The sequence below is a fragment of the Columba livia genome, chromosome 28 (assembly GCF_036013475.1).
Source record: "Columba livia isolate bColLiv1 breed racing homer chromosome 28, bColLiv1.pat.W.v2, whole genome shotgun sequence".
NCBI classification, from domain to species: Eukaryota; Metazoa; Chordata; class Aves; order Columbiformes; family Columbidae; genus Columba; species Columba livia.
This window is the reverse complement of record NC_088629.1, coordinates 2,797,317-2,822,806: the sequence shown is the minus strand read 5'-3', so window position 1 is coordinate 2,822,806 and position 25,490 is coordinate 2,797,317. Positions and strand designations below refer to the sequence as shown.

At 62.3% G+C, this 25,490-nt stretch overlaps 1 protein-coding gene across 2 annotated transcripts in view; it reads left to right on the top strand.

Moving 5' to 3' along the window:
- The first annotated feature begins 17,946 nt into the window (after positions 1-17,946).
- Positions 17,947-25,490, top strand: part of KIRREL1 (kirre like nephrin family adhesion molecule 1) — a 33,091-nt gene continuing 25,547 nt past the window's right edge. For both annotated transcript variants that reach the window (XM_065042953.1, XM_065042952.1), the window contains exon 1: positions 17,947-18,181. In XM_065042953.1, coding sequence (XP_064899025.1) covers positions 18,130-18,181 — 52 coding nt within the window. In that variant the 5' untranslated portion in view covers positions 17,947-18,129. The remainder of the gene's footprint in view (positions 18,182-25,490) is intronic.

The window sequence follows — 25,490 nt, the reverse complement described above, 5'->3', positions numbered from 1 at the left end:
CACCCCCAGAAGAGGCCCCGAGGGGGTTTCTCCTTTGGCCTTCAAGCAAACAAGGACACACAAACCTAATGAAGCTCCTGCTGGAGCCACCAAACAGGACCAGGACTTGAGGACTGGGGGGCATCACCCCAGCCTTGCACTAACCCCACTCCCTATGCTTTAACGAAGCAGCTCCATGTATCACCCACTCATGGCTGGAGGTTCATTCGCTCCCATTACCCTCTCCTAAATAACTCTCCCAAATAACAATTAGTGGAAAACATGACATGAGTTTAGTGTGTTCTTAATAGCAATTAGTGGAAAACATCACAAGTTTAGTGTGTTCTTAATAGCAATTAGTGGAAAACAACACATGAGTTTAGTGTATTCGTAATTAGTGGAAAACATCGCATGAGTTTAGTGTGTTCTTAACAACAATTAGTGGAAAACATCACATGAGTTCAGTGTGTTCTTAATAACAATTAGTGGAAAACATCACATGAGTTTAGTGTGTTCTTAATAACAATTAGTGGAAAAACACCTTTTATAAACATCTTAGTCCAACTCGTACCTGTAAATCCTATAAATTGTCAATGGTGAATGAAGAAGGCAGCCTAGGCCTAGGTCAGCTCTCTGCTAGGCCAGGCTCTGCGCTCCTTCCTGAACAAGATCTCTGCCTGCGTGAATCTCTGTCTGTGTTCTGGTATGCGTCATTCCTAATCACAGTATCACAGAGTCCCAGAGTGTGAGGGGTTGAAGGGCCCTGGAAAGCCCATCCAGTGCAATCCCCCCGGAGCAGGAACACCCAGATGAGGTTACACAGGAAGGTGTCCAGGCGGGTTGGAATGTCTGCACAGAAGGAGACTCCACAACCCCCCTGGGCAGCCTGGGCCAGGCTCTGCCACCCTCACCCCAACAAGTTGCTTCTCATCTTCCAGCGGAACCTCCTGTGTTGCACTTTGCACCCATTACCCCTTGTCCTATCACTGGTTGTCACCGAGAAGAGCCTGGCTCCATCCTCCTGACACTCCCCCTTTAGATATCTGTAAACATGAATGAGTCCCCCCTCAGTCTCCTCTTGTCCAGCTCCAGAGCCCCAGCTCCCTCAGCCTTTCCTCACACGGGAGATGCTCCACTCCCTCCAGCATCTTGGTGGCTGCGCTGGACTCTCTCCAGCAGTTCCCTGTCCTGCTGGAACTGAGGGGCCCACAACTGGACACAATATTCCAGGTGTGGTCTCCCCAGGGCAGAGCAGAGGGGCAGGAGAACCTCTCTGACCTACTGACCACCCCCTTCTAACCCACCCCAGGTCCCATTGGCTTCCTGGCCACAGGGGCCCAGTGCTGGCTCATGGTCCCCCTGCTGTCCCCAGGACCCCCAGCTCCCTTTTCACTGCTCCAACAGCTCATTCCCAGCTTACACTGGAACCTGGGCTTGTTCTGCCCACATTCAAGACTCTACACTTGCCCTTGTTCTATTTCATCACATTTCTCCCGCCCAGCTCTCCAGCCTGTCCAGGTCTCTGATGGCAGCACAGCTTCCAGTGTCACCCACTCCTCCCAGCTTGGTGTCACCAGCAAACTCGCTGACAGTCACTCTATTCCCTTGTCCAAGTCATTGATGAATATATTGAATAATACAGCCCCAGCACTGACCCCTGAGGCACTGCACTAGCTAATCACTGCAATAGCAGGGACAACCAAGCCAAACAACAGCCCCACCGTGGCCAGGGTGTCCCCGTGCCCACACCACCCCCTGGTCAACAGCACCATCCGGGGCCACTGTGCTGGTAGAACAGAGCGAGAGACGCCGGGGATGGCGGCCCCTAATCCGATCTCCCCGCCGTCTGTTTCTGCTGCTGATCCGCACCGCTAATCACCTTACGCTAAGCTCATTGCCTCCGCGGCGGCACCGAGCTGCACCGCAGCTGCAACGATGGGTTGGACCCGAGGCCGGGAGCAGGATGAGCTGGAGATCGACATCCCACTGCGAAACAGCTGCCCCGGGAAGGGGTTGTTGGTTCGCTCTGGTCAGACAGGTGACAAAGGAACGGATTCAGAGAGAAAGCCCTGGGAAAGGCTGCGGTGTGGGGAGCGAAGGGGACGGGATGAGCTCAGCCCCTCCAGCAGCCAGAGCTGGAACCCTCCGACGTGCCCAGGTGTGCACACGGGTCTGCGCTCCATCACCCGGCAGCCATGAAATGGCTTCGGCAATGGGGGAAACTGAGGCACGGCACGCACAGGTGAGCTGGCTGGAGCGGCTCCGGCAGCTTTCCCCCCCAGCATTGACATGGGCCGTGCTGGCTCTTCCTGCCCTTCACAGGCAGAGGGGAAAACAACAACAAACACCCAAATTAACAATAAAATTAAACACACACACAAAACCAACTAATTAAGGCTATAAAGGGAAAAGCAGCATTTTACAAGGTTGAAAACGTCCACTCCAGCGCAGGGGCTGAGCTGATGTCTTTATGATGAGCTTTAGTCTGCAGCTGCGTTAGATATGGAGGGAACGATCTGCACCAAGGGGACCCTCCCTGGCCCAGAGGAGCCTTGTCAGGGACACCGAGCCATGGGAGATGGGGAAAAGGGAAGGGGATGAAAGGGGAACGTTCACCGCGTTTCACGGGCCGCCTTGGGGAGGGAGGGAGGGAAGACGCCGCACGCTGGAGGCGCCGCCACGCATTGGGGGTTCATTCAGCGCAGCACCCGCAGGGTCTCATTCCACTCCCAGCTCCGTGTAGACCCTGAGAGGTGCAGGCGGGGAGGGTGGCGGGGGCCGGGGGGCTCAGCCTGGGCAGGGGCTCTGGGGCTCGGGGACACCGGGGTGATGTCGCGGCTCAGGGACATGGGGCTGATGTCGCGGCTCGGGGACACGGGGCTGATGTCGTGGCTCAGGGACACGGGGCTGATATCATGTCTCGGCGACACGGGGCTGCTGTCGCGGCTCCAGGGCCCGATGGACTCAGTGCAGCCCAACCAGCCGTGCGGGGCGGGCGGTGCTGAGGCTGGGAGCGCGGAGCAGGGGCCATCCTGCTGTCAGAGCCCCATGGGGACCCCCGCAGTGTCCCCCCCCCCAATCTTCTCTAGGCAGCACAGCGAGCGGCTGTGCCAGGAGGTGGCAGCGTGTGACTGCGTTCAGTGCCAGCCGAGCTGGACTTGGTGCTGCGCGTCCACGCCTGGCCTAAGGTTGGGGTCCCTGAACGTCCCCCAGCACCCATCCCACAGGAGCTCTGTGCACCGACCTCAATCACTCTGGGGAGCAATGAACACTGGGAACCTTCATTTTGGAGCAGGATGGGCATGGATGGGACCACGTTCAAGAGAAAGCGGTGCCACCAAGAGCATCTTATCCAGCCCGGCTGAAACTCCCGGGTGCTGGGGCAGCTCCTGCAGCCCCGTTCCCAGCTGGATCCGATGCATTACACCCACTCCATCCATTGCACCCAGGTGGCCCTGCTGGCACCCAGAACACCCCGGGTGCTGCACCCATTGCACCCAGCCCTGCTGGCACCCAGACCCCCCCAGGGGCTGCACCCACCGCACCCAGCCCCGGTGGCACCCAGACCCCTCCGGGTGCTGCACCCATTGCACTCAGCACTGCTGGCACCCAGATACCCCCCAGGTGGCCCTGGTGGCACCCAAACCCCCTGCAGGTGCGGCACCCACCGCACCCAGCCCTGGTGGCACCCAGAGCACCCCAGGTGGCCCTGGTGGCACCCAACCCCCCCGCCAGGTGCTGCACCCACCGCACCCAGCCCTGCTGGCACCCAGACCCCCTCAGGTGCTGCATCCATTGCACCCAGCCCTGGTGGCACCCAGACCCCCCCAGGTGGCCCTGGTGGCACCCCTCCCCCCGCAAGGTGCTGCATCCATTGCACCTAGACCCACCCCCCAGGTGCTGCATCCATTGCACCCAGAGCCCACAGATGCTGCACCCATTGCACCCAGCTCTGGTGGCACCCAGATCCCCCCAGGTGCTGCACCCATTGCACCCAGTCCCGGTGGCACCCAGACCCCCCCAGGTGGCCCTGGTGGCACCCAACCCCCCCCAGGTGCTGCATCCATTGCACCCAGCCCTGGTGGCACCCAGACCCCCCCAGGTGGTCCTGGTGGCACCCAACCCCCCCGCCCAGGTGCTGCACCCACCGCACCCGGCCCTGCTGGCACCCAGACCCCCCCAGGTGCTGCATCCATTGCACCCAGCTCTGGTGGCACCCAGACCCCCCCAGGTGGCCCTGGTGGCACCCAGACGCCCCCAGGTGCTGCATCCATTGCACCGAGACCCAGTGGCACCCAGAACCCCCCAGGTGGCCCTGGTGGCACCCAGACCCCACCATGTGCTGCACCCACCACACCCAGCCCTGGTGGCACCCAGACCCCCCCAGGTGGCCCTGGTGGCACCCCCCCCCCCTCCCCAAGGTGCTGCATCCATTGCACCCAGAGCCCACAGATGCTGCACCCATTGCACCCAGTCCCGGTGGCACCCAGACCCCCCCAGGTGGCCCTGGTGGCACCCAACCCCCCCCAGGTGCTGCATCCATTGCACCCAGCCCTGGTGGCACCCAGACCCCCCCAGGTGGCCCTGCTGGCACCCAGACCCCCCTGCCCAGGTGCTGCCCCCACCGCACCCGGCCCTGCTGGCACCCAGACCCCCCCAGGTGCTGCATCCATTGCACCCAGCTCTGGTGGCACCCAGACCCCCCCAGGTGGCCCTGGTGGCACCCAGACGCCCCCAGGTGCTGCATCCATTGCACCGAGACCCAGTGGCACCCAGAACCCCCCAGGTGGCCCTGGTGGCACCCAGACCCCACCATGTGCTGCACCCACCACACCCAGCCCTGGTGGCACCCAGAGCCCACCAGGTGGCCCTGGTGGCACCCAGACCCTCCCACGTGCTGCACCCATTGCACCCAGCCCAGGCTCTCATGCCTCAGTTTCCCCAGCTCAGCGCTTCTATAGTTTCTAATGAGCGAATTATTTCCCAGTGACCCCGACTAAACGCTGCACGGCACCAATTACTGAGCGGCAAATCCGCCTCACAGTTCTCATTGATAAGTGATCCAGTGTGATCCTGGATCCCAGTGAGTCACTCATCCGACCTCCAGCCTAAACGCTCCAGGAAATCCCTCACACCTGCTGATTTATTAATTAGGACCGAGGAAATCGGGATGATAAGGAAGGAGAGCCCTGCAATCCTGGATCAGGCAGCAATCCTGGATCGGGCAGCAATCCTGGGGTCAGGCAGCAATCCTGGATCAGGCAGCAATCCTGGATCGGGCAGCAATCCTGGGGTCAGGCAGCAATCCTGGATCAATCAGCAATCCTGGATCGGGCAGCAATCCTGGACTGGGCAGCAATCCTGGATCAGGCAGCAATCCCAGGACAGGCAGCAATCCTGGATCAGGCAGCAATCCTGGACTGGGCAGCAATCCTGGATCGGGCAGCAATCCTGGGGTCAGGCAGCAATCCTGGATCAGGCAGCAATCCTGGATCGGGCAGCAGTCCTGGACTGGGCAGCAATCCTGGATCAGGCAGCAATCCCAGGACAGGCAGCAATCCTGGATCGGGCAGCAATCCTGGATTGGGCAGCAGTCCTGGGGTCAGGCAGCAATCCTGGATCAATCAGCAATCCTGGATCGGGCAGCAATCCTGGATCAGGCAGCAATCCCGGACCAGGCAGCAATCCCGGATCAGGCGGCAATCCTGGGGTCAGGCAGCAATCCTGGATTGGGCAGCAATCCTGTGTTAGGCAGCAATCCCGGGTCAGGCAGCAATCCTGGATCAATCAGCAATCCTGGATTGGGCAGCAATCCTGATCAGGCAGCAATCCTGGATTGGGCAGCAATCCTGGATCAGGCACCAATCCTGGATCAGGCAGCAATCCTGGATCGGGCTGCAATTTTGGATTGGGCAGCAATACTGGGGTCAGGCAGAAATCCTGGGTCAGGCGGCAATTCTGGATCAATCAGCAATCCTGGATCAGGCAGCAATCCCGGGACAGGCAGCAACCCTGGATCGGGCAGAAATCATGGATCGGGCAGCAATCCTGTATCAATCAGCAATCCTGGATCAATCAGCAATCCTGGATCAGGCAGCAATCTTGGTTCAGGCAGCAATCCTGGATCAGGCAGCAATCCTGGATCAATCAGCAATCCTGGATCGGGCAGCAATCCTGGACCAGGCAGGAATTCCAGGCCAGGCTGCTTCCCGCCCCTCTGCTGTTCCCCATTGCAGGAGGGAGCCAGAGGGGTCCCCAGACCGGCCAGCGGTCCCTCCCTGGCCCCCCATCCACCCCAAGCACCCCCACGGCAGCCCAGGCTCGTTACCAGTGCTTTATCACCCGCAGGGTACGGCACCACGCACCGGCCATATGTTCTATTGCTGTTACAATCCCCGCCCAGCACACGTGTCCCCATGTCCCCCAACAACCCTATACCCCCCCGGGGTTGCTCTCAGTGTCTGGAGCACAGGGAGAACCACATTTCCATCAGCTCCTGGGTGTAATTAAAGCGTCACCCGAGGGGTGTGACAGTGCCAACCCAGCAAGGAGGTGAAGCATGAAGCCACAAGCCTGGGGGGGGTGACCCCGGTTGTACCGTCCCTCTCCCCACAATTTTCAGCTGCTTTCAATGAACCTCTTTGCCTTTTATTCCAGGAGGGAGCTGATTAAATTACACGTTCAGCACGAGCTCAACCTCATGGGGTGATGCGATGAGGAAGCGCTGTCCCCGTGACGAGCCAATTAAACCAGTCCTGTAGGAGATTAATTTGGGGAGGCGGGGGCAGGAAAGGGGAAAACGCACTTGCATCATTACTGATGGTGAGAGAACACGATCTCCCTGCAGAATGGATGAGGACGGAGATGCCCGGGGACGCTTCATTGCCAAAGCACCCCGGCCCATCACCACGTGCCAGCACCGTGCCGGCGTTTGCTTTAATAATTGAACGCCGGTTTGGGCAACAATGATTTATTTAAAGGGAACAGCGTGTTAACAAGAACACGACCCGATCCCCGGCGACAGATGTCTGCTCTATTGGCACCTCTGTCCGAGCGCCGGGCCCGGGAGGCGAACAAACAACCGCGGCAAATAAACCCTCGTTAGGAGATGTAAGCGCGTGCCAGAAATTAGTGCGAAGCGGGGGAGTAAGTGTTAAAAGGCAATGGCACCCCAGCACATGCTGGCGCTGGGTCATGCGGTGGTGCACAGAGCGGCCGCAGGATGGTGCTGGTAGCGGTGTTTCAGCACAATCCTTGGCTAGACAGCAGCTGTGGGCAGAGGTGCTGGGCCAGGTGTCCTTTTGCCAGTGACACCCCAATCTGCTGTCCCCACCTGAGCCAGCGCTGGGGGCGGCTGCTGTGGGGTTTGGGAGATGGGGAAACTGAGGCGCCAAGCAGCAAGGGTCCCCGGCGCCATGGGGAGACGCACCTCTAGGATCCCGGCGCCAGGACCGCGGGTTGCGGGATGGGGTTGGTGCCAGTACAGCCGGCTCTGGCCTCCACTGGGACAAGGTGCTCTCAGGGGGGACTGGCCGGGCGGTTTGGGGTGCAGGGATGGGTTCCCAATGGCCAGCAACACCGTCACCCGCTGCACCCAGGACACTGTCCCCCCACCCAGCGGAGAATGGTGGCAATGTGGCAGTGATGGGTGGCAGCGATGGGTGGCAGTGTGGCAGTGACGGTTGGCAGTGTGGCATTGACGGGTGGCAGTGTGACATTGATGGGTGGCAGCGGTGGGTGGCAGTGTGGCAGTGACGGGTGGCAGTGTGGCATTGACGGGTGGCAGTGTGACATTGATGGGTGGCAGTGATGGGTGGCAGTGTGACGTTGATGGGTGGCAGCGGTGGGTGGCAGTGTGGCATTGACGGGTGGCAGTGTGACATTGATGGGTGGCAGCAATGGGTGGCAGTGTGGCAGTGATGGGTGGCAGTGTGGCATTGACGGGTGGCAGTGTGTCAGCGATGGGTGGCAGCGATGGGTGGCAGTGTGGCAGTGATGGGTGGCAGTGACAGGTGGCAGTGTAGCAGTGATGGGTGGCAGTGTGGCAGCGATGGGTGGCAGTGACGGGTGGCAGTGTGACATTGATGGGTGGCAGTGAGGAGTGGCAGTGTGGCAGCGACGGGTGGCAGTGATGGGTGGCAGTGTGACATTGATGGGTGGCAGTGATGGGTGGCAGTGTGGCAGTGACGGGTGGCAGTGTGGCAGTGATGGGTGGCAGTGACGGGTGTCAGTGTGGCAGTGATGGGTGGCAGTGTGGCAGTGATGGGTGGCAGTGACGGGTGGCAGTGTGGCAGCGATGGGTGTCAGTGTGGCAGTGATGGGTGGCAGTGATGGGTGGCAGTGTGGCAGTGACGGGTGGCAGTGTGGCAGTGACGGGTGGCAGTGTGGCAGCGATGGGTGTCAGTGTGGCAGTGATGGGTGGCAGTGATGGGTGGCAGTGTGGCAGTGACGGGTGGCAGTGTGGCAGTGATGGGTGGCAGTGACGGGTGGCAGTGTGGCAGTGACGGGTGTCAGCGATGGGTGGCAGTGTGGCAGTGATGGGTGGCAGTGATGGGTGGCAGTGACGGGTGGCAGTGTGGCAGTGATGGGTGGCAGTGTGGCAGCAGTGGATGCCACAGCACGCCAGCGCCGCGGGGTTTTTCTGGCACAGCCCCATCTGTTTGGTGTCCGTTTAGCAAACAGCTCCATGAGGACCAGCTGTGAGCTGGCACCCAACGCCCCCCTGGCACCCAGCGCCCACCCCAAAACTGGCTGGGGACACCGGAGCATCTGGGGACACCAGAGCATCTGGTCTCCCGGGCTGGGGTCACCAGAGCATCCGATCCCCAGGGCTGTGGACACCAAAGCGTCTGATCCTCCGGGCTGGGGACACCAGAGCACCCGGTCCCCCAGGCTGTGGCGCTGCCACCACCATCTCTCCATGGGGATGCTCCAAAATATAAAGAAATTGAAGGAAAATAGCACCGGCAAGTTGTGGAGGGTTCGGGGTGGGGATACTCTGCTGTCTCATATGGGGCTGAACCTCCTCCTCCCCGTTCCCGCCCCCTTCTCGCCTCTTCTCCTTTACCCCCGTGACATCGAGCCGCTTGTGAAACTCGGCAGGAATGAGCCAAGGAGCTGAGGGGTCACTGGTGGGGAGGAGGAGGCGGGGGGACGCTGCTTTTCCTTGGGAAACCGACTTTCCTGCCGCTCTTTGCAAATCGGTTAATTAATTATCACGGCATGGAGGTCAGGCTGGCTGGGGCGCCTGAGTAAAGACTTTGACACAGTCCCCAAAGCATCCTCACAGCTGAACTGAGGAGTGCGGGCTGGGCAATAGGGTGCTGAGGTGACTGTGAACTGGCTTAAGGAGAGAAGCCAGAGGGTCGTGGTCAATGGGGCAGAGTCCAGTTGGGGCCTGTACCCAGTGCAGTGCCTTAGGGGACAGTGCTGGGGCTGTATTATTCAATATATTCACCAATGACTTGGACAAGGGAATAGAGTGACTGTCAGCGAGTTTGCTGGTGACACCAAGCTGGGAGGAGTGGGTGACACTGGAAGCTGTGCTGCCATCAGAGACCTGGACAGGCTGGAGAGCTGGGCGGGAGAAATGTGATGAAATAGAACAAGGGCAAGTGTAGAGTCTTGAATGTGGGCAGAACAAGCCCAGGTTCCAGTGTAAGTTGGGAATGAGCTGTTGGAGCAGTGAAAAGGGAGCTGGGGGTCCTGGGGACAGCAGGGGGACCATGAGCCAGCACTGGGCCCTTGTGGCCAGGAAGCCAATGGGACCTGGGGTGGGTTAGAAGGGGGTGGTCAGTAGGTCAGAGAGGTTCTCCTGCCCCTCTGCTCTGCCCTGGGGAGACCACACCTGGAATCTTGTGTCCAGCTGTGGCCCCTCAGTTCCAGCAGGACAGGGAACTGCTGGAGAGAGTCCAGCGCAGCCACCAAGATGCTGGAGGGAGTGGAGCATCTCCCGTGTGAGGAAAGGCTGAGGGAGCTGGGGCTCTGGAGCTGGACAAGAGGAGCCTGAGGGGCGACGCATTCCTGGGGATCAAGATGGAAAGGGGCAGTGTCAGGAGGATGGAGCCAGGCTCTTCTGGTGACAACCAGGGACAGGACAAGGGGCAATGGGTGCAAACTGCAACACAGGAGGTTCCGCTGGAAGATGAGAAGCAACTTGTTGGGGTGAGGGTGGCAGAGCCTGGCCCAGGCTGCCCAGGGGGTTGTGGAGTCTCCTTCTGTGCAGACATTCCAACCCGCCTGGACACCTTCCTGTGTAACCTCATCTGGGTGTTCCTGCTCCGGGGGGATTGCACTGGATGGGCTTTCCAGGTCCTTCCAATCCCAAACATGCTGTGATACTGTGATAATTGCCTTTAAATAAATAAATCAAAATAAAGAGCCCTATCATGGCTCTGAGTGTGGAGCCCCCACTATTTAAGGGGGATCCACCCGCCATGCCGCGCTGAGGTGGTTCCATTAGGCAAAGTGTATCTCGAATAGTTTGAGGCTTCGTTAGTCATTCCCAGCACTCTTAATGAGGGGAGGTGAGCGGCGGCGCCAAATGGTTCTGGAAGCTGCTCGGGGACATCGGGCTCCGTATAAATACGATGGTGGTTATTATTGGTGCAGATGGGCTTTCACGGGGGGCATCCGGCTGCAGCGCCGGCGCTCGGCAAGCGGGACAGAACAAACGGGCCATGGCAGAGCCGGCGCGGGTCACAAGGTGCCCCCATTCACCGGCCCCAGCCCGTGTGCTGCAGGGGGCAGAAGGAGAGGGGGAGGAAGAGGAGGGCTCCTTCCCCCCTCGCGCCATGGGGACCGTGCCCTGATGTCCCCAGGGCCGCCACGGCCTGTGCTGTGCTGCCCAACCCGCCCCAACGCCGGGGTTGATGGGCCTGGTGCCATCGTGCCCCTCCAGGGATGTTGTGTGACCCCGCTGATCCGCCAGGGTTTTGGGGAGCTGGGGGGGGCTCTGCTGCTCCCCCTCACCCCCCTGCAGCCAACACAGCCATTTTCCCCTCCCATTAACCCGCCCAGACGCCAGGGTTGATGGGCCTGGTGCCACTGTGCCCCCCCGGGGACATTGTGTCACCCCGCTGATCCTCCAGGGTTTTGGGGAGCTGGGGGGGCTGTGCTGCTCCCCCTCACCCCCCCGCAGTGAGCACGGTCATTTTCTCCCTCAGCAAATCCAACCCGCCCGGACGCCGGGGTTGATGGGCCTGATGCCGTCGTGCCCCCCTGGGGACATTGTGTGACCCCGCTGATCCTCCAGGGTTTTGGGGAGCTGGGGGGGCTGTGATGCTCCCCCGCCCCCCCCCGCAGTGAGCTCAGCCGTTTTCTCCCCCCATCAGCAAATCCAACCCGCCCGGACGCCAGGGTTGATGGGGCTGATGCCATCCTGTCTCCACAGGGACATTGTGTCACCCCGCTGATCCGCCAGGGTTTTGGGGAGCAGGGGGGGCTCTGCTGCTCCCCCTCACCCCCCTGCAGCCAATGCAGCCGTTTTCTCCCCCATCAGCAAATTCAACCTGCCCCAGCGCCGAGGTTGATGGGCCTGATGCCATTGTGCCCCCCCGGTGACATTGTGTCACCCCTATTATCTGCCAAGGTTTTGGGGAGCCGGGAGGGCCTTTGCTGCTTGTCCTCGCCCCCCCACAGTGAGCGCAGCCGTTTTCTCCCCCCATCAGCAAATTCAACCCGCCCCGACACCAGGGTTGATGGGCCTGATGCCGTCGTGCCCCCCAGGGACGTTGTGTGACCCCGCTGATCCGCCAAGGTTTTGGGGAACCGAGGGGGCCTCTGCTGCTCCCCCTCACACCCCCATAGCCATTTTCCCCTCCCATCAACCCGCCCGGACGCCGGGGTTGATGGGCCTGGTGCCATCAAGCCCCCCCGGGGACATTGTGTCACCCCTATTATCCAAGGTTTTGGGGAGCTGGGGGGCTCTGCTGCTCCCCCTCGCCCCCCCACAGTGAGTGCAGCAGTTTTCTCCCCCATCAGCAAATCCAACCCACCCGGACGCCGGGGTTGATGGACCTGGTGTCATCGTGCCCCCCCCCAGGGACGTTGTGTCACCCCACTGATCCGCCAGGGTTTTGGGGAGCTGGGGGGGCTCTGCTGCTCCCCCTCGCCCCCCCGCAGCAAACTCAGCAGTTTTCTCCCCCCATCAGCAAATTCCCGTGGCCGCTGCTCCTCCCCGGCCTCGCTCCCTCCCCCGGCTCCACAACCCCCCCGGCCCCCCCACGTCACAGCCGCCTCCTCTCCCACTCACATTCCTGCGGGCGCCCGGGGGGCGTTCGGGGGTCTGTGCGTGTGCCTGTTGACACACGTGTGTCTGTGAGAGTGTTCACGTGTTGAGGTGTCTGTATGAACACGACAGGGTGTGCGTGTGTAGGAACACGCGAACCGCGCCTGGCTGTGCACACCCACTGGGGACCCCAAAACACCCACCGGGGACCACAAAACACCCACCTGGGACCACAAAACACACACCTGAGACCCCAAAACATCCACCTGGACCCAAAAAAACCCACCGGGGACCCCAAAATACCCACCGATGACCCCAAAACACCCACCTGGGACCCCAAAACACCCACTGAGGACCCCAAAACACCCTGGAACCCCACAGCACCGACCTGGGACCCAAAAACGCCCACCTGGGTCCCCAAAAAACCCACTGGGGACCCCACAGCACCGACCTGGGTCCCCAAAACACCCACCGGGGACCCCAAAACACCCACCGGGGACCCCAAAATACCCACCGATAACCCCACAGCACCCACCTGGGAGCCCAAAACACCCCCCTGGCTCCCCAAAACACCCACATGAGACCCCAAAACACGCACCTGGGCCCCAAAACACCCAACAGGGACCCCACAGCACCGACCTGGGACCCTAAAACACCCACCTGGGATACAAAACACACACCTGAGACCCCACAGCACCCACCTGGGATCCCAAAACACCCACCTGGGACCACAAAACACACACCGGGGACCCCAAAATACCCACTGAGGACCCCAAAACACCCACCGGGGACCCCAAAATACCCACTGAGGACCCCAAAACACCCACAGGGGACCCCAAAACACCCACTGAGGACCCCAAAACACCCACCTGGGACCCCACAGCACCCACATGGGACCCCAAAACACCCACCGGGGACCCCAAAATACCCACCACGGACCCCAAAACACCCACCGGGGACCCCAAAATACCCACTGAGGACCCCAAAACACCCACAGGGGACCCCAAAACACCCACTGAGGACCCCAAAATACCCACTGAGGACCCCAAAACACCCACTGAGGACCCCAAAATACCCACTGATGACCCCAAAACACCCACAGGGGACACCAAAACACTCACTGGGGACCCCAAAACACCCACCGGGGACCCCAAAATACCCACTGGGGACCCCAAAACACCCACCTGGGACCCCACAGCACCCACATGGGATCCCAAAACACCCACCGGGGACCCCAAAATACCCACCATGGACCCCAAAACACCCACCAGGGACCCCAAAATACCCATTGAGGACCCCGAAACACCAACCAGGGACCCCAAAACACCCACCGAGGACTCCGAAACACCTACCGGGGACCCCAAAACCCCCACCTGGCACCCCACAGCACCCACCTGGGACCCCAAAACACCCACCTGGGACCCCAAAACACACCAGGGACACCAAAACACCCACCTGGGACCCCAAAACACCCACCTGGGACCCCAAATCACCCACTGGGGACCCCAAAAGACACACCGAGAACCCCATAGCACCCATCAAGCACCCCAAAACACCCACCGAGGACCCCACAGCACCCACCTGGGACTCCAAAACACCCACCGGGCACCCCAAAATACCCACTGAGGATCCCAAAACACACACCGAGAACCCCAAAACACACCAGGGACCCCAAAACACCCACCAGGGACCCCAAAACACCCACCGAGGACCCCAAAATACCCACTGAGGACCCCAAAACACCCACCTGGGACCCCAAAACAACCACCGGGGACCCCAAAACACCCACCTGGGACCACAAAACACCCACCGAGGACCCAAAAACACCCACTGGGGACCCCAAAACACCCACCGGGGACCCCAAAATACCCACTGAGGACCCCAAAACACCCACCTGGGACCCCAAAACACCCACCTGGAACCCCACAGCACCCACTTGGGACCCCAAAACACCCACCGAGGACCCCAAACCAACAACCTGGGACCCCAAAACACCCACCAGGGACCCCAAAATACCCACCGAGGACCCCAAAACACCCATGGAGGACCACAAAACGCCCACCGGGGACCCCAAAACACCCGCCCATGACCACCTCCCGTCCCCCCCATGCCATCCCGACACAACCTCACGAGTGGCGCCGCTGTTTGAATAGAACAGGCTTTGTTTCCAGCCTCTATCGTTGCAGTCGTGCAGCTCGGCCGCTTTGGAGCCCCATGAAGGTCCCGGTGCCCCCGGAGGGGACTGGGGGTCCCTGGGTGAAACCAGCGGAGCCACCGTAGCTGAAGGAAGAGCCTGAGGAAGAGGAGGGAGCCATGGGGGGGGCGATGCCCCGAACCAAGAGGCACAAGGGACTCTGGGGACACACGGACCCACAGCCACGTCTTCCAGGATGTGCGTTTTGGGGTCCCAGAGGGGTGTTTTGGGGTCCCAGGTGGGCGCTGTGGGGTCCCAGGTGGGTGTTTTGGGGTCCTCAGTGGGTGTTTTGGGGTCCCAGGTGCGTGTTTTGGGGACCCAGGTGGGTGTTTTGGGGTCCTCAGTGGGTGTTTTGGGGTCCCAGGTGGGTGCTGTTGGGTCCCAGGGGGGTGTTTTAGGGTCCTCGGTAGTTGCTGTGTTGTCCAAGGTGGGTGTTTTGGGGTCCCAGGTGGGTGCTGTGTGGTCCAAGGGTGTTTTGGGGTCCTCAGTGGGTGCTTTGGGGTCCTCAGTGGGTGTTTTGGGGTCATCGGTGGATATTTTGGGGTCCCTGGTGGGTGTTTTGGGCTCCTCAGTGGGTGTTTTGGGGTCATCGGTGGGTATTTTGGGGTCCCTGGTGGGTGTTTTGGAGTCCCCGGTGGGTATTTTAGGGACCCAGGTGGGTGTTTTAGGGTCCCAGGTCGGTGCTGTGGGGTCCCCAGTGGGAATTTTGGGGACCCAGGAGGGCGTTTTGGGGTCCCAGGTGGGTGCTGTGGGGTCCCAGGGTGTTTTGGGGTCCTCAGTGGGTGTTTTGGGGTCCCAGGTGGGTGTTTTGGGGTCATCGGTGGGTATTTTGGGGTCCCTGGTGGGTGTTTTGGGCTCCTCAGTGGGTGTTTTGGGGTCCTCGGTGGGTATTTTGGGGTCCCCGGTGGGTGTTTTGGAGTCCCCGATGGGTGTTTTGGGGTCCCAGGAAAGTGTTTTGGGGTCCCAGGTCGGTGCTGTGGGGTCCCCAGTGGGTATTTTGGGGACCCAGGTGGGCGTTTAGGGGTTCCAGGTCAGTGCTGAGGGGTTCCAGGGTGTTTTGGGGTCCTCAGTGGGTGTTTTGGGGTCCAAGGTGGGTGTTTTGGGGTCATCGGTGGGTATTTTGGGGTCCCTGGTGGGTGTTTTGGGGTCCAGGTGCGTGTTTTGGGGTCTCAGGTGGGTGTTTTGGGGAGCCAAGGGGGTGTTTTGGGCTCCCAGGTGGGTGCTGTGGGGTCCCAGGTGGGTGTTTTGGGGTCCTCAGTGGGTGTTTTGGGGTCCCAGGTGGGTGTTTTGGGGTCATCGGTGGGTGTTTTGGGGTCCCCGGTTGGTGTTTTGGGGACCCAGGTGGGTGTTTTGGGGTCCCCAGTGGGTATTTTGGGGACCCAGGTGGGCGTTTTGGGGTCCCAGGTCGGTGCTGTGGGGTTCCAGGGTGTTTTGGGGTCCTCAGTGGGTGTTTTGGGGTCCCAGGTGGGTGTTTTGGGGTCATCGGTGGGTATTTTGGGGTCCCTGGTGGGTGTTTTGTGGTCCAGGTGCGTGTTTTGGGGTCTCAGGTGGTTGTTTTGGGGAGCCAGGGGGGTGTTTTGGAGACCCAGGTGGGTGCTGTGGGGTCCCAGGGTGTTTTGGGCTCCCAGGTGGGTGTTTTGGGGTCATCGGTGGGTATTTTGGGGTCCCTGGTGGGTGTTTTGGGGTCCAGGTGCGTGTTTTGGGGTCTCAGGTGGGTGTTTTGAGGACCCAGGTGGGTATTTTGGGGTCCCAGGTCGGTGCTGTGGGGTTCCAGGGTGTTTTGGGGTCCTCAGTGGGTGTTTTGGGCTCCCAGGTGGGTGTTTTGGGGTCATTGGTGGGTATTTTGGGGTCCCCGGTGGGTTTTTTTGGGTCCAGGTGCATGTTTTGGGGTCCCAGGTGGGTGTTTTGGGGTCCCTGTTGGGTGTTTTGGGGAGCCAGGGGGGTGTTTTGGAGTCCCAGGTGGGTGCTGTGGGGTCCCAGGGTGTTTTGGGCTCCCAGGTGGGTGTTTTGGGGTCATCGGTGGGTGTTTTGGGGTCCTTGGTGGGTGTTTTGGGGTCCAGGTGTGTGTTTTGGGCTCCCAGGTGGGTGTTTTGGGGTCCCCGGTGGGTGTTTTGGGGTCCCCGTTGGGTGCGCACAGTCAGGCGCGGTTCGCGTGTTCCTACACACACACACCCTATCGTGTTCATACAGACACCTCAACACGTGAACACTCGCACAGACACACGTGTGTCAACAGGCACACGCACAGACCCCCGAACACGTACACACACACGCATACAGACACCCCGACATGCGTCCACGTGTGTGCAAACACCCCACAAGCATCTATGCACCCCAACATGCACATGCACACAAATGCACACCCCAACGTGGATATGCACACCCCAACATGCACACACACACACAAGGGCACACCCCAACATGCATGTGCACACCCCAACATGCACATCCACGCAAACACACACCCTGCCACACATGTACGCACCCCAACACGCATCTGTGCACCCCAACATGCACACCCCCCAACACACATGTGCACACCCCAACATACATGTGCACACCCCCCAACACACATGTGCACACACCCCAACATGCACACACCCCAACACACATGTGTACGCACCCCTATGCACACACCCCAACACACATGTGCACACCCCAACGTACCTGTGCACACACCCCAACATACATGTGCACACCCCCAACACACATGTTCACACTCCCAACACACATGTGCACACCTCAACACACATGTGCACACACCCCAACATGCACACACCCCAACATACACGTGCACACCCCCAACACACATGTGCACACACCCCAACATGCACACACCCCAACACACATGTGTACACCCCCAACATACATGTGCACACCCCCAACACACATGTGCACACCCCCAACACACGTGTGCACACACCCCAGCATACATGTGCACACCCCCAAAACACATGTGCACACCCCAACATGCACACACCCCAACATACATGTGCACACACCCCCAACACGCATGTGCACACTCCCAACACACATGTGCACACCCCAACACACATGTGCACACACCCCAACACACATGTGCACACTCCCAACATACATGTGCACACCCCCAACATACATGTGCACACACCCCAACACACATGTGCACACCTCAACACACATGTGCACACACCCCATCATGCACACACCCCAACACACGCGTGCACACACCCCAACATGCACACACTCCAACATACATGTGCACACACCCCAACACACGCGTGCACACACCCCAACACACATGTGCACGCACCCCTATGCACGCACCCCAACACACATGTGCACACACCCCAACATGCCCCCCACTCCCATTCCCAAACCCACGCGTGACACACACACGCCAACACTCCCCCGCCGCCCCCCCCCGCTGCAGCACTCGCACCCCCCCACGCACACGCAGCACCACCCCCGCCCCCTCCCTCCTCCCCACTGTCCCGAGTGGCCGCCCCCGGCCCCGCCCGCCCCCCGCGCCCCGCCCGCCCCCCGCCCCGCCCGCCGCGCACTCCGGGGCTCAGCGCGGAGCGGCGCGGAGCGGAGCCCGCGGAGCCGGCGGAGCATCCGCGGCCTCTTGGGCGGCCCGGTGCCTGGCCGGGCCATGCTCTAGCGGTGCCGGTACCGAGCGGGGCGGCGGAGCGGGGTAACGGCCACCCCCCGCGCCCCCTGCCCGGAGCACGGCCGGGACGGGAGCATGCGGATCCTCTTCCTGTGCCTCCTGACTCTCGCCGATACCCACGGGCAAGGTAGGCAGCGGGCACGGAGCACGGGGCGGCGGAACCGGGTACCGGGTGGCCGTACCGGGCGGCGGGCGGCGGCCCGAAGTGCGCGTCCCAACTCCGCGGGCAGCGCTCCAGCCCCGGCTGCGCTCGGCCAGCCGCTCCGCTCCCGCCGGGGCCGCCCGCCCGCCCGCCCGCGCCGGGATACGCGCGGGTTCGCCCGGGGAACGAGGCCGCTTCGCCCCCCCGGGAGCCGGCGGGGTGGAGCGGGGGGGTCCTGGTGTCGTTGGGACCCCCCCCGCTGCGGTTCGGTGATGGCGGGCAGGGCTCGGGCCCCAGGACCTCCCGCCCTGGGCTGGGAGCCCGGGTCCGGTGCTGGTTGACCGCGTCTTATTGAGGGTCCTGATGGAGCTGGGTCCGGGTCTCCCCGCCCCGGGGCTGCGGGTGTTCCCCGGTTGGGTCCTGGTGGGCGCCCCGGTTTGGGGTCAGGGTCTTGTCCCCCCATCCCAGTCCCACAGGGGTCCCAGGGCCCGGTGCTGCCGGAGCTGGGGAGGCTGGAGGAGTCGGGGTACGGGGTGGGCCGCGGCGGCTGGACAGGGTGAGCTGTGGGTGCCGGGCAGGCAAGGGGACCCCAACCCCGACGTGGGGTCCATAGCGTGCCCCAGCAGCGAGGACCCGGCCCCGAGCCCCCCAGCTCCAGGGGGAACCCAGTGGTGAGTGCATTGGGGTGGCAAACGTGTGGGGGACCCGGCGCGGACATGGCAACGCTGGTGGGGAGCCGAGTGGGGATCCGCCGTCCATCTGTCCATCTGTGGGGAGCAGAGGGCATATCTCTAGGGGGCAGCCGGGACCCCCGGCTCCTGGCCCAGGGAGCCCTTGAGAGAGGGGCTGCGGGGGGCACGGGGCACCCTCTTCCCCCCACTTGCTTTACAGGGCTTGCTGCAAGCTGGGGGGCAACCCGAGCCCCCCACCAAATCCTGACCCCCAAAGGGCTGCACGGTGCCCTCTGGGGGAAACTGAGGCACGGGAGTTGCTCAGCCAAGGTCACGCAGAGCAAGAGGAGCAGAGCAGGGCCCCACGGGCCCCCCCAAAGCTCGGCCTCTGCGCCGGGGCAGCGGGGGCGCGCGCGGGGTCTCAGCCCCTCCGCGGCGCAGGATGGGAGCCGGGCAGCCCCTGCGCGGCCTCTGGCTCCTTCCCCGCTGCAAAATCCAATCTAATTTTTAATTAAGGGGGCGGCGTTGCTAAGATGCCAGGAGGAGGGAAACCAAATGAGTCGACCCGGGGTTTAAAAGGAGTGTGCAAAGCTTCTTAGGGGGCCGGGGGGGGCAGATCCCAGGCTGCCCCGCGCCGGGCTGGGGGAAGCGCCGCGGGGCTCCGCTGCCCTCCCAGGAACAAAAGCGCCCGCTCTCCCGCTCCGGTGCCATGTGGATGTGGTCGGCGAGGCGGGCCCAGCGCCGGCATCACCGTTCGGGTGGCTGGGAGAGCCCGGCGGTTGGGCCCCGGAGCTCTGGTGCGGTGGCGATGGGGGGGGTCGCATCCCTGGGTGAGGGACACGTTGCCCCCCATGAGCCGCATCCCGCTGCGGTCCCACCGGCCAAGTTGTGCTGTCACCTCGGAGAGCTCTAAACTGGTGCATCAGGGGTCCCGCTGCTCTTGGGGAGGCCGAATTTGGGGTCTGGGGAAGGGGTGCACACGCGTTTCAGGGTTGGGGGGTCGGTGCCATTCACGTCGCTGCACACAAAGATGTTGAATGGGTTTCATCGCTCTTCGTTTCTCATGAAATAATTCGCCGTATCTTATCTAAATGAAAGCCATTATTCTTCGCCCCGTTTCAATCACTCGCTGCGATTGCGCCTCAAATTGGAATATTTATTCATTTTCTGGGCAATTCTTCTTCTCTTTGTGAGGTTTGTTGCTTTGTTTTTGCATCTTTTTTGTTTTAAATTCCACCCCCCTGCCCTTCCTCCCCCTCAAAAGCGTTGAATTTGAAAAGGTGGGGAGAGGGGCTGCTGGAGCGGGGGACAATAGGGGCTCGTGGAGCCCCCAGCGTGTGGCTGTGGGACCCCGCAGGCTCGCTGCGCAGCCCTTGGGAGACGTCACCTCGGGGCGCGTCGCTGCTGGGGGAGCAGGGCTGGCAGCGGCTGGCTTGGAGAGCAGGGCCCGTCCCTTTGCTGGTGGCTTCTTCAGGCCCCTGGGATGGAGCTGGGATGGGGCTGGATGGTGGAATGGAGCTGGGATGGTGGGATAGAGCTGGGATGGAGCTGAGATGGTGGGATGGAGCTGAGAGGAGGCTGGATGGTGGGATGGAGCTGAGAGGAGGCTGGATGGTGGGATGGAGCTGAGATGGTGGAATGGAGCTGGGATGGAGCTGAGATGCTGGGATAGTGGGATGGAGCTGAGACAGTGGGATGGAGCTGGGATGGGGCTGGGATGGTGGGATGGAGCTGAGATGGAGCTGGGATGGTGGGATGGAGCTGGGATGGTGGGATGGAGCTGAGATGCTGGGATGGAGCTGGGATGGGGCTGGGATGGTGGGATGGGGCTGGGATGGTGGGATGGAGCTGGGATGGTGGGATGGGGCTGGGATGGTGGGATGGAGCTGAGATGCTGGGATGGAGCTGGGAGGAGGCCGGATAGTGGGATGGAGCTGGGATGGTGGAATGTGTCTCCGTCATCTCCACCGCCAGCCCCGGATTCCTAGGGCAGGAGGGACAGTGCCAGGGCGCCGTCTGGCCCAGATCTGGGCTACAGTGGTTTGCCAAAGGGGGACGGGGGCAAAGGAAGGTCCCGGTGGTCCCGGCACTGCCAGGATGGTGATGGGGATGGTGCTGGGCAGCTGCCTGTCCCCGCTCTGGCAGAGCCGTGGCGCTCGGCTCCGTGTGCCGCCGGCACCGCAACGCGGTTTGTAAGATGCCGGGTGTCTGCTACCGGAGAGTAAAAGCCCCCGGGAGACCCTCTGGGGTGCAACGTGGTGGTGGGGGGAACGGTGGCCCTTTGCAGCCATCAGCGTTTGGCATCGTGCCCTCGCCAGGGGCATTTGGGGACCGGTGGCAGAGCCGGTGGCCCCTGTGCTGTGCCCGATGCCCCACAGGGTCCCTGCGCTCCCTTGGGTGCTCACCTGGGGTGACCCCACTGTCCCCTGAGCGTGCCCAGAGCTGCTCTCCTGGAGGAGCAGATCCAGCTCCGGTTTGGCCACACGGTGCCCAGCAGCGGGGTGGCCTCTGCCCCGCCGCCTGTCCCCTTACCCCCCAGCCCAGGCGTCCCCCTGTCCCCTCCACGCAGGTCCCAGTTGTACCCAGCGCTCCTCTGTTCACCCGTCCCCAAAGCCCGCGCTGGGCGGGACGGAGCCGCAGGGGTCACCGGTGGTGGGGGGCTGTGGGGGCTGACACCCTCAGCTCCACACCCCCTTCACAACACCTTTTGCAACTAGGACCGGAGCTCGTGGGCACTGGTGAGGTTCGCCGGCGCTTCCGCCTCCCCGGCACGCGAAGGGACCGAAGTCCCCTTGTCCCCATGGGGACGGTTCCTCCATCTCTCCATGCAGGGAGGGGGTGCGGATCCTGCCCCGCTGCGGCGCCTCGGCAGCCCCGGGGGCCGGCGGGACGGGCTGCGCCGCAGCCACCGCGCTGTGCCGGGACCTGCCCGGGCGGCCGGTGCCAGCGCTGAATCACCCGCTGCCGCGCCGGGGCCCGCTTTGCCGGCGGGGAGGCGGCCAGCGCGGCCGCGGAGTCCCCCGGCAGCACCCCTGGCGCCGCCTGTGCCGGCAGCGTCCCGACCTTCCGTCTGTCCGTCCACAGTGACCCGGCAACGCAACAGTCGGAGGTGAAACCAGGGTCGTTGGGCACCCCTCTCCCGCCGAGCAGAGCCGAGCGGCATTAATTACATTCCCGTCTGTTAATTCAGGATTGGTTTAATCCCAACCCAGCTTTTCTCCTGGCCTAGATCCCACCTGGGGTCCCAGTGCCCGGGTTCACCGGGATGCGTGAGCGCGTCCCCAGGGTGCCGGAGGACTCCGGTCGCGGGAGCGCGGCACACCGGCCTCACCGCTCCTGTGCCACCGTCTGTGGGTCCGTCCGTGCGTCCGGCTGACACACAGCAACGCGGGGATTATTGCTAACTCTCCATAAAGATTCCCCTAATTGCTCGCCTTACCTCAGGTTTGATCATCAAAGCATCCGTTATTCCCTCTCTAGCCTCCTTTTCTTTTTATTATCTCTTAATTAATCACTCCAGCTTTCACACTTAGCAGATAATTACAGTCTCCCGGGCACACAGCTCATTTTCATAACCTCCTGCTCCCAGCCAGGAGCGGGAAGGAGGCGCAGGGGACCAAGGGACCATCCGGCGCTGGCAGCGGGACCCACGTCACTCCTGCCGGTGGCGGCGTGGCTGCCCTGTCACCACCTGGACTGGCGAGCGGGCAGGGCCAGGTACCAACCAAAAGATGGGGGTGCTCAGTGAGGAGCCCCCGGGTACCACCTGAAAGTGGGGGATGCTCAGCAAGGAGGCCCTGGGTACCATCCCAAGTTGGGGGATGCTCGGTGAGGAGCCCCTGGGTACCAGCCCAAAGTGGGGGATGCTCAGCAAGGAGCCCCTGGGTACCATCCCAAATTGGGGGGTGCTCGGTGAGGAGCCCCTGGGTACCAGCCCAAAGTGGGGGATGCTCAACAAGGAGCCCCTGGGTACCATTGCAAATTGGGGGATGCTCAGCAAGGAGACCCCGGGTACCATCGCCAATTGGGGAATATTCGGCGAGGAGCCCCTGGGTACCATCGCAAATTGAGGGATGCTTGATGAGAAGCCCCTGGGTACCATCCCAAATTGGGGGATGCTCAGCGAGGAGCCCCTGGGTACCATTGCAAATTGGGGGATGCTCAGTGAGGAGCCCCTGGGTACCATTGCAAATTGGGGGATGCTCAGTGAGGAGACCCAGGGTACCATCGCAAATTGGGGGATGCTCAGCCAGGAGCCCCCGTTATCATCCCAGAAGGGGGATGCTCAGCGAGGAGCCCCCGTTATCATCCCAGAATGGGGATGCTCGGTCAGGACCCCCCCGTTATCATCCCAGAAGGGGGATACTCAATCAGGACCCCCCGTTATCATCCCAGAAGGGGGATGCTCAGTCAGAACCCCCCGTTATCATCCCAGAAGGGGGATGCTCGATCAGGACCCCCCGTTATCATCCCAGGATGGGGATGCTCGGTCAGAACCCCCCGTTATCATCCCAGAAGGGGGATGCTCGATCAGGACCCCCCGTTATCATCCCAGAAGGGGGATGCTCGTCCAGGAGCAGGATTCAGGACATCTGGAAAGGGACAGGGCTCTTGTCCCATCCATCTTGGGCTTCATGGGCCGTGTCCGTTGGGGACGGGTGCTCCTTCCCACCCTCCCGCCGTGGCGGTCCCGTCCGCGTGGCATCCACGGGACGTGGCGCTCGCTGGGCGCCGCTGCCGGGCCGGATCCGGCGACGCCGGGGTCGTTGCTGCGAGAGGATGGCGGGAAGGAGCGATTTAAAGAGCACTTGGGGAAGGCGCCGGGAAGGGAAAAAGGGGGAGAGAGGCCTTTTCTGCAAGGGCTGGGACATAAAGGGCTGCCAGCGCTGCCATGGCAACGGGTGGATTATGATCCAAATGGAAATGAAAATAAGGGGGGGGGGGGATGGAGCAGAAGAGGGGAGTGAAGGAGCAGGGAAGGGAAAACAACTTTTCTTTCCAATCGGAGAGCGGTTGTGCGCCCGGGAGGGGTTGCCATGGGAACGGCCAAGAACAGGAGCGGGGAAAGCGTGCGGGCGGGCGTGCAAGGGAGTGTGCGGGTGTGCGAGGGAGAGTGGGGTGCACGAGGGAGCGGGCGGGTGTGTGAGGGAGCAGGTGGGTGTGCAAGGCCGTGCGAGGGTGTGCGAGGGAGCGTGCAGGCGTGCAAGGGAGCGTGAGAGTGTGCAAGGCCATGCGAGGGAGCGTGCAGGCGTGCAAGGGAGCGTGAGAGTGTGCAAGGCCATGCGAGGTAGCGTGGGGGCGTGCAAGGGAGCATGCGGGTGTGCAAAGGAGCATGCGAGTGTGCAAGGCCATGCGAGGGAGCGTGCAGGCGTGCAAGGGAGCTTGGGGGCGTGCAGGGGAGCGTGCGAGTGTGCAAGGCCATGCGAGGGAGCGTGGGGCGTGCAAGGGAGCTTGGGGGCGTGCAGGGGAGCGTGCGAGTGTGCAAGGCCATGCGAGGGAGCGTGGGGGCGTGCAAGGGAGCATGCGGGCGTGCAAGGCCGTGCGAGTGAGCATGCAGGTGTGTGAGGGAGCGTGCGAGTGTGCGAGAGAGCGTGGGGATGTGCAAAGCCGTGCGAGGCAGCATGGGGGTGTGCAGGGGAGCATGGGGGTGTGCAAGGGAGTGTGCGGGTGTGCAAGGCCATGCGAGGGAGCGCAGGGGTGTGCGAGGGAGCGCACGGGCATGCAAAGGAGTGTGCAGATGTGCAAGGCCATGCAAGGCAGCCTGCGGCTATGCAAGGGAGCGTGCAGGCGTGCAAGGCTGTGAGAGGGAGCGTGGGGGCGTGCAAGGGAGCGTGGGGGTGTGCAAGGAAGCATGGGGGTGTGCAAGGGAGAGTGCGGGCGCCTGGAGGCCTGCAGGCGTGCAAGGGCACGCGTGTGCACGTGGGTGTGCAAAGGAGCAAAAGGAGCATGCTGGGGAGCACATGGGTGTGCAAGGGGGGAGTGTTGCTGCGGTGGGGGGGTGAAGGTTGCAGCCCCCTCGCTGGGGTTTTTCCCCATGGCACAGCACGGGGGGGGGGTGTGGGATTGGGGGGGGTGTGGGATTGGGGGGGTGTGGGATGAGGGGTGCGGGATGGGGGGTGCGGGATGGGGGATGCGGGATGGGGGATGCGGGATTGGGGGGCGCCCACCCCCCGGGTCCCCTCTGAGCATCCTCGTGGGCGCTGGGTGGGTCCCGGCCGGCTCTCCAGTGCGAGGACAAAGGGGACAGGCTGGGCACCGGGTGCTGGGTCCCGTCGCTCCCGGGCAGAGCAGGACCCCCGTAACCCCTGGGGGGCTCCGGCCGCCTCCTCTCTCCTTTCCCCCCTTCCCTTTTTGCTCTTTATTGTAACAAACCCCCCGACCTTTCCAGTGGATTTGACCGAACATAAGAGCTTTAAACGTTCAAGAGGGGATTTCCCACCCCGTGCTGCTGGTTCAGGGCGTGCAGGGCTCCATCCTGTGTCCCGGGGAGCGCTGGGGGTGCTGAGCCCCCCATTGCTGGGGCGGTGGGGCATCAGGGAGGCTGGGGATGGGGGGCTCGGGGTGCTGGGGATGGGCTGGGGGTGCTGTGTGCTGGGGATGGGGGGATGGGAGTGCTGTGTGCT